We start from the raw sequence: 9539 nt of genomic DNA, 5'->3' as shown, positions 1-9539 counted from the left end.
GCATGTATTTATTTTATATTGACGCCTGAGATTTGAAACAAAGTCAATTCCAGCAAGGCTTGAACTCTGAACTCTTAGACTTAGGTCTGTTATGGACACTAGAACTCATGAGGCTGGAGCTTAACCCTATTCCCATAGCATATAAAAGACTGAGATGACAACATTAATCCCTGAACAGGATGATGGTCCACTGAAGGGTTAACTTCCCAGCTATAGCTGGAAGTCATTTACAGCTGAAATAAATAAAGCAATGTGAAATGATGTGTATTGCTCACAAACACAATGCACCATCCAGTTCAGGAATCAAAACCACATCACAATCATGAGTGCAACACTCTAACCACTAGCCCATGCACCTTCACACTAATGGGAAGAAAATAGATGCTGTAATGCATTTTGGTCTGCTACTATTTCTACAGACTACCATTCAATGACAACAAAGCAATATAATCCAGTTTGAAATGATTTATAAAATATTTTATGAATATAAAAATGTAAGATGAATATGATCAACTGAAAATGGCAAAAACTAAGACTAATATCGCTTTCTTTTAAGAATGTCAGGTCGCCAGTTAATGGGGTGAGTTTCTTCAGATGCCTTCTCATCTTCTTTGTAAATTTTTATACTTTTGTCAGCTTCCCCAGTAATTAACCGACTTCCACTATGATCAAAGGTGCAGGCAAAGATACCAGCTTCTGAATCAATAGAGCCTGGTTGTACAGCAGCTTGGATCCTCTGGAAGTTATAGCCTGTCTTCCAATCCCAGAAATACATTGTGCCGTTATCAGCACCAGACACCAGAACATTGTCAGAGTTCATGCCAAGAGTGTTGATGATGGCATTGTGTCCAGTCAAGTTCTGGATAAAGTTGCCATCTGGAAACTTCCACTGCTTGATGTTGTCAGGGGAACCGGATGTAAAAGAATACTTGGTTGGATGAAGGACTAATGATCGAATGCTTTTCTTGTGATTGGTAAGTGTAGCACGGGTACGTCCAGCTGCCAGGTCCCAAAGACGAATTGTACAATCATGACTACCAGTAATTACCTGCGGAGATAAACAGAAAGAAAAATAAATGTAAAAAAAAATACAACTTTATAAGATTGCCATATTTCAGACTGCCAACTTCTTTTTTAGAGTTGGTCAATTTTCAAAAAATATTTACATATCTAATTTAAACATGCTTTAATTTATTTGGACTCTGTACAGCAAATGTTCTATTACCAATTAGCAACCTCTTCTTTAGAGATGTGCATTTTCTTAAATATTTATATCTATAACATGTTTCTGAACACCCGGTGTCTTATTTTTGAATGTCAGATATTAAATTGACTAAAGTTGTAATGTAGATGTAAATATTAGAAAAGAGAAAGAAAATTTGATATGAGATTTATCAGTACCAGAAAATAATAATTTCATAAACAAACTCCAATAACCATTCAGATAAACCTGTACATACCAAGCTGTATCTCCGCTCCTCTCTCTTTGACATATCACCACCAACTCCCCCAGTTTATGGTACTATGCAGCTGCTGCACTCTTTTGTGAGCAATATCGCACATATTACATCCCACACCCTCCAAAACAGTCTTGACCAACCCCAATCTATTTCCATTCCTCATCATCCCTATTCACCCCATTTCAACCAATTACCTCCTTTCTGTGCCTTCAGCCACTGCCCTTTTTGCCCTCTGCTACACTCCATCCTGCACCTCTCTTATCAGCTATCATTTTCTATATCTCCCCATATCTACCATCTAAACTCATGAGATTACATAGCAAAAAACCTGAGGTTAAAATAATGTATGGTTCAATTTTTATAGCTCTTTAAAGTTGGTCAATTTAAGGAAATTTACGTTTTTTTTTTTGTTTTTTTTTTTAGTATCATAAGACTGAACATATTTTCTTTCACAAAAAAGACTTTTAGCCTCTGTTTGAATTTACTTAGAAGTAATTTTTATTGTATTTCAGTCAAGCTACAGCCTAGAGTGCATAGGCCAACATAAATTGGAGAAATTTGAGAAAATAAGGGATGCATGAAAAATATCTAAATTTCTGGTAAAACTCCATCAAACTTGATAATTTTTGTTAAAAATGACAGATTTTGATACATTAAGGACTAACATATTTGACATCCTCAACATTTTAGGAAAACTGTGGGGAGAAAATCAGTTCAAAGGGGTTAAAAGGCCATACAGAAAGTATAATTCCAATTTGGTTAACAAACATCAAAACCAGCCAAAATTGGCTAAAATTGGTAGTTATTGACCCCCAAAGTGATTAAACATGTATAAAAACAGGAAACATAAAATAGAGTCAGAACCTAATAAATTTCTTGAAATATTTGATTTTAGATGCACTTTTTTTAATATTTAGCCTATTTTATGGGGTAAAAATCTGATTAGGAAGGTTAAATTCCAACTTAGAGGATTTTGCCTTGCTTACACCAAAATTGAAGAAGGGCCAAAATACAAGATAACAAAAATAGAATATTTCCAACAAATCCTTAGATTGAAACTTTACCATAGTATACCCTTCCTGCAAAAGGAGAAAATACAATGAAACTCCCTCTCTATGATTCACAAAAAAAATCAGAATCATTTGCACTAAATTGTGAAAATTGATCACTTATTATTCACCACAAATATTGAAACAACAATGTCAAACAATAAATATGCATAACAAGGACCAGTCAGCAATATAGTGATTTGATTCTTGATTGCCCTTCTGTCAAAGCAGACACCTTCTTATATTTTGAAAAACGAGCTGTGTGACTAACTTCACCACAAACAGAACAACTTGGGCTGAGACATTTCAAAGCAATTGTTGTATGCAACATGATAGACATTCTTCTGAAGATGTAATGGATGTTATCCTTGATTGATAGCTCGTGAGATCTTGCAGATAATCATTTTTAACTGCAATACACCAAAAAGACAATCTTGGTCAATATGCTCTGATTTGGTTATTTGGACCCAGACCCCATAAACAAAGAAAAAACAAATAATTTTGGTTCCAGCTGATAGCCCTTAAACTGTGGTTCAAACGAGCCGTCAACCACTATCAGGTGATTATTCTAACCAGAGATATGATTTTTTCCCCTGAATTAACAAATCTGGGCACAATGTGGACCGTGTGCCAGGCAAAAGGTTAGAGCATGATAGAGGGACAGAGATAGCTGTCTTAACATAGAGGAGATACTTCGCTACCCTAGTTAGGACAAAGAAGGAAAGGAGAGAGTTAGCGAGAAGGCGAGACAGACAGAGTGAGAGAGAGGGGGGACCTAACCACAGGGAGCAGTGGATGGGGATAGAAAGAGATGTTCCATAGGAGCGTGAGGGGGTCTGCTTCAACATGGTGTTTATGGTTGGATGCCCCTCCTAATGCAAACCACTTTACAGAGTGGACAGCATACTTTTTACATGGTACCAGCACTGGCAAGTTTCCTTTGGCATGGTTTCTATGGCTGGATGCCCTTCCTATCACCAACCACTTTACAGAGTGGAGTGGATGCTTTTTACATGACACTAGCACCAGTGAGGTCACCAAGTAGCTTGCAAAACAAAGATCCTTTGAGAGAGGAGTGGTATTGAAGGAGGTAGCTTTGTGCCAGGCGATGAAATGTTAGTCTACAACAGAGGGAAAGAAACAGGTGTTTTGCTGCAATGGATATACATGGTTACCCCAGTCAGAAGGAGAGAGCGAATGAGTGAGAATAAAAGAGAATGAGAGAGAGAGAGCAAAAGAGAGAGATGGTGGCAATGTGCCGTGGCATACTCTCAAAGTATGAAGATGAGAATATAAATGGGATGGTACAGGACTGCTCAGGATGCATAAGTAGGGAGTTCATGTGGATGCAGGCAGGGAGGATATGATTAGAGAGGGAAAGATAAGCATAGTGCATGAAGATCTAGTAAAGCCAATTTCTTAACTGAACTGAGGTGGTGCAAAATAAAGTGTTCTGACCAGATACTCAATAAAATGCTAGTTTTAGATTTGAAATTAGCACCTACTCAGCAGATAATACTCTACTTTATTTACTGAGCCATCTTACATCCACCAAAAGTAGAATGGGAGGGTGTAACTAAAGTATTGGTAACTGTGAGGAACCAAAATTAATATGGGAGAAGTGTAAGTAATCCTTCTGATACCAGCCTATTTGAGACCACCCAAGTTCTATGATAAGAATTTCTTGTTTTAAGGTGATCTAAATTGAAACCTTCCATCAAATTTTCATTTTTCACTCCAAATGCTAGCTTAATAACAGCCAAATCAATGTTGCATTAGAACACACAAATATTGTGATATATACTAAGAGAAATAACTCTCATATAGTTATTTGGTGCACAAAAGTACATCATAGCTATCACCAGCAACAATCACCACTACTTCTGCTGCCAGGACTTATCAAATCACATGATTTCAGCCTCAGTTTTTAATCAAGTTATTTTACAAAATTCTTCCTTATTTTCATGATTAACTGAAACAAAGATGGTATATTTTAAAAGAGATATGAATGGTAACAAAAGAGCAGGTTGACATGAAGCGTTGGTAACAATGTGGTAAGTATGGGGGGGAAGTTGTCATCCCCTGGGTGAAGTGCAAAAAATTTGTAATCTGTAATTACAAGGAGTTAGTTTCCATCCAACCACACATATTTTACAATGCAGATGTCATTCTCTCCACCTGTTATAATAAATGGTAAATGGTTTCACTCTAGAGGCAGTATACATGTGTACAGGACTGTTGTGATCTCACATAATTCTATTGTTAACGAAGGGAAAGAGATGGGTAGGCATATGTTCCATCACTGAATAAGGGGTTTTGAATAAGACAGGTAGGCCTGTAGATTGCTGCCACTGAACCCTCTACAACCTCAGAAACATCATCATCATCATTATCATTTAACATCTACCTTTCCATGCTGCATAAGTCCGTCAGAATTTTGAGGCATATTTTCTGCCACCAACCCTCACTTGTTCCCAGGCAAGGCAATATTTTCCTATGGTCAGACAATTTTCATGGAAGACTGGAAATGAACAGCATCACTTGAATGACATATGTATCATGTGATGTTGAGAAAACAGTACACACATAACTTGCTTGCTTTGTTTCATGCTCTTGCTTGATGGGGACATCCTAGGTGGTCCCAGAGACGTAATCAGGCATAGAGCCAACCAGGTTCACCAGTGCTTCCCATCATTGGCAGCGCCTCTGCATCCTCCAAGATGACATTGAACCACTGGAGATCTTCCCTAATCATGTCCAGCCATCAGAAAATTTAATTCTTTACATTTTTATAAACTCCACATACCCTTTTCTAGTAAACTTTTGCTTTTACATGCCTCCAGACCCTAATCAAATTAATGTTTCTTTTATTCTGTTCTTGGTGTTACACAAGAAAAAATGAGAGACAAGCAAATGAGTGAGCCCACGTGTACTCACTGGAACTGCTTCACATAACTGCTAAATATCTCTCAAATCATACTGTTAGCAGTTTAAAACAGGAGGCATTAGATAATGTAGTTCTAGATATAGAGTGTCTGAATAAAAGAGACATAACTACAGTTTAGTGCATCACCACTCTCTAGTCTGACTTTTGTTTCCTTATAATTTTCTGAAAAATGTATATTTTTAAAGGAAATTTTGCAGATAGGTCATTGAGGGTATAAATTACAATCATCTTTTACTTGTTTCAGCCACTAGACTGCACCCATGCCGGGGCACCACCTTGAAGAATTTTTTAATCAAACGAGTCACCCCCTAGTACTTATTTTTTTTTAGGACTGGTACTTATTCTATCAGTCTCTTTTGCCAAACTACTACGTTACAGGGATGTAAACATATCATCACTGGTTGTCAAGCAGTGGTGGGGAACAAACACAAAAACTCACAGCAGACTCATTGCATTTTCCATCTACAAAATCCAAGGCTATGGTAGAATAGACACTTGCATAAGGTGCCACACAGTGGGACTGAACCAGAAACATGTTGTTGGGAAGCAAGCTTCTTACCACACAGCCATGCATTTATATATTTTTTTTATTTACTTTTTTTTTTTTGAGGAGTTTCAGATCATTATCACCCATTTAATCCTGTTACCACTAATTTCCATAACTTTAGCATTTTTCACTTCCCCTCTTAGATCTCTGTGTTTGAAATATCAATATCAACACTTTGGTAAACGTATTTCTGCAGAATTTCATCTTAGACTATGTATTTTAGAGAATTATGACAAAGCAAAGTCGGAGAGAGGGCACTGAACTGCAATTATTGCCGCCAAAAAATATGATGATAATAGATCTGCCGGATCAGGGTGGACATGAGAATGGAATGGAAAGAGTTGAGGTGCTTTAAAAACAGCATAAGAAAACAGGGCAGCAAAACTAGTGATGTTTGAAAAGAAAACTGTCATGCTACATCGTCTCTCATTGTTCATTGAGGGGACAGTAAAAAATACAAGGGGACGTTTAAGTGAAAGAGAATACAAACATTTAAAAAAATCGTTTACTGTGGTTGTTGTTTAACCGTAGATCAAAACTGATTCAGAAGACCTATGGGCATAACTACAGGGTTTTACCCCCCAGACTTTGGGAGGTCATAACTTTCAGAAAAATGTTATGCCGACCTATGAACGATCCCACATTATATAGTATGCGTTTCCCTTTTCGGGACAGTAAGAAGTGGGTTTGGAAAGACTTAGGTGTTATATGTGTAAAACAACTTCCTCTAAACGAATATGAAAAAAAAATTGCGCGCTTGCGGACGGGGGTGGGAGAGAGGTCTCGGAAAGTTCACATCGTGAATGTTCCGAGTCGTCTCACCAAAGCCAAAAACAAAACGTTGACTAAATGTTTGTATAAAATAGAAGCGCCACCAATTTAGTTTACCTGTGGTTCGGCTGCTTGACATTTGACGACAGCTACAGTGTTCGTATGTCCAGTCATGGTATGGACACACGCCTTTGTCCGCATGTCCCACACACGAGCCGTAGCATCACGTCCGCACGACAACAAAACATCGATTGTAGGGTGAATGTCCAAACCGTAGACAGCACTCAAATGTCCGTGATAGTGACGAATCACTTTGTTGTACTCCAGATCCCAACACTTCACCAGTTTATCCTCGCCGCAAGAGAAGAGATAAGGATTGCGAGGACTGACGCACACACCACGCACGGAACTGATGTGTCCCGTCAGTGACAACTTTAGAGTGCCACTGGCCAAGTCCCAAATCTTTATGACGCGGTCACCACCGCCCGTAACAAACCATTCATTTTTGGGTTCCACGGATATACAACGGACCCAGCCTAAATGGCCAGATATCACTCTATACAACTTCCAAGGAGGGTGCCATTCCGGTTTGGGCATGGTAGGTGCTTTACGGGGAATTAATGTTTGGTTCAAGCCAGTTAGCATTTTTGAATTCTGGTCCGAACTTTTAGAGTCATAAGTAGCCAATTGCATCGAGTTTGACACAGGTGTGGATACAACTGATCCATCGGATAGCACGGTTTTTCGGAACTCTATCTGATTTTGGTCCCCATCTTGATCGCTGGAATTGGCCGAGTTGGAACCTCCGATGTGTTCTGCAAGCTTTTTCGAGTGCGGTAGATCGGGTCGCGGCATATCTTTTACCATGCTGTATTCGCTGCGTAATTTTATATTGGCCCATAGTTTCTCGCATTTTTCATCGATAGTGGGTATAAAATTCTGGTCAGACAGGAACATGTCATGGGTGCGTTTTAGTGAGCGAAACACCAAAGTGTGCACCGAATGTTTCAAGACATCATCTATACCGGTGGCCATTTTGATGTAGAAACGGAAGTAGAATGATGTCATTGGTCCTAATGAACCACAATAACAATCAGAGTTACCTTTCTTGGTCTTTGTATCTTGTTCGCAAGATTCTTTATATGACTGAGAGCGAATTACACACACACACATACACACACACACACACATATATACACGGTGAGTTTTTTTTCAGTAATTTTTTCGGATTTCTATGTTTTCGATATAGGAGAATACGATTTTGCCCCAAAATCATGTATTCAAAATTTTAATTTTCCCCCACCTCACTCCAATTTCTTAATTTTTAACTTTTTTCGAATTTTTTTTTTAATCCACGTAGAAAAATAGAGAGATTACGAATCTGGGAAATTTTTCTTTAACTTTTAATCTTTCTTTAAGAAACACTCAATGCCCTTTCCAGCCATCACCTATCCCGCTTTCAAAAAAATATAAACTCAGAATATTTCACTTTCTATTGATGTTTCACGCATGCATAAAATTCTACTGAAATAGCAGACGTCAAAAATATCAGACCACCACCAGAAATCCCGACATGCTAGAAACAACAGCTAAACGACATTATTTCTTGGAAGAAAACTTCCCAGCTTTCAAAAAAACTAAAACGAAAATGTTTGGAGGTGACGGGTGAAGGCTGGGGATGGGGATTTGAGTGTTTCTTTTAGAAATTTTTTTTTAATTCTTGAAGATTCATAATCTTTATTTTTCTACGTGGATTAAAAAAAATTTCGAAAAATGTTAAAAATTAAAAATTTGGGGTGGGGAGGGTTTATTAACATTTTGGAAACGTGTTTTGGGGGTAAAATCCTTATCTCCTATATCAAAACCAGGAACCCAAAGAAATTTGGGAAAAAAATAAGGTTGGGGTGATAAAGTTTCTAAATACACTCATCATAAATATGAATTACAAAATAAAAAATGGTCATTTCAACTGAGGTTGAACTGTATTCGCTTATATCGTCAGCATAGAGATCAAAATAAATTTTTGAAAAAACAAAAGACACCAAGAATGGGTGGTGTACACATACTTTACCTTCACCTGAGTTCAAATCACACGTAGTCAATAAAATAAGTACTAATGATATAGATATTTTATTTACCCCTAACAAATCCCATGGTCCTTTATAGAAATTTTGTACTATCTTACTTGTTTATTTTTTTAAAAATAATTGATGAAATGTTTTAGAAAGTAAATCTCGTTGGTATTATTAAGAGATAAACAACATGTTCAAAGATTTTACATCCCAATTATAATTAATGATAGATACAAGGCAGCTTAATTTTTGAAGTTTAAATCTCACTGAGGACTTTGAATTTCATAATGTCACAAGATATTTGCCTTGTTGCATGTAAATTAGTGATAACACCTCGCAAACAATTAATAGTAACAAAATATTTGCCATATTGGTCTTCAATTTAAAACACAGAAAAGTTTATACACTAGAAGAACAATACTGTAGTTATTACAAAATATTTGTTTATGGGGGCTCTGTGAATACGCTGTCATCACAACAGGAGAAAATATCTCTAAGGGTTCATGACTGCAAAATTGTAACTGCTGTCTACTCGGTTGAATAAAGAGTCATTAGTCATTGCAGCAAAGTGAGAAACTTCAAAGAGCTTCTACCTCTGTTGACAACCAATGGTCTCTCTTGCTCTCTCTCTCTCACTCTCCCTCTCTTTCTCCCCCTCTCTCTCTGAGTGTAAGGAAGATTGTATGATGCTTG

The 9539-nt window shown here is 37.4% G+C and overlaps 1 protein-coding gene across 1 annotated transcript; it reads right to left on the bottom strand.

The window, feature by feature from the left end:
* Positions 1 to 450: 450 nt before the first annotated feature.
* Positions 451 to 7823, bottom strand: LOC106868965 (pleiotropic regulator 1). The gene is made up of 2 exons (XM_014914440.3): positions 6892 to 7823; positions 451 to 1048 (listed from the first exon to the last, which is right to left on the bottom strand). Exons 1-2 carry the CDS (start codon positions 7807 to 7809, stop codon positions 536 to 538), a joined length of 1431 nt encoding a protein of 476 aa, XP_014769926.3. The 5' UTR covers positions 7810 to 7823; the 3' UTR covers positions 451 to 535.
* Between the last annotated feature and the right edge of the window lie 1716 nt (positions 7824 to 9539).

The sequence above is a fragment of the Octopus bimaculoides genome, chromosome 16 (assembly GCF_046866305.1).
Source record: "Octopus bimaculoides isolate indiv1 chromosome 16, ASM4686630v1, whole genome shotgun sequence".
Lineage (NCBI taxonomy): Eukaryota > Metazoa > Mollusca > Cephalopoda > Octopoda > Octopodidae > Octopus > Octopus bimaculoides.
Note: the sequence above shows the minus strand (reverse complement) of the source record. Positions and strands in the feature narration are given on the sequence as shown.

Excerpts from the sequence above, each read along its gene's own strand:
- LOC106868965 (XM_014914440.3), bottom strand. The coding sequence starts at position 7,809 with ATGGCCACCGGTATAGATGATGTCTTGAAACATTCGGTGCACACTTTG. Across the intron at positions 1,049-6,891 it reads GTCAAGCAGCCGAACCACAG|GTAATTACTGGTAGTCATGA; the intron begins GTAAACTAAATT and ends TTATCTCCGCAG.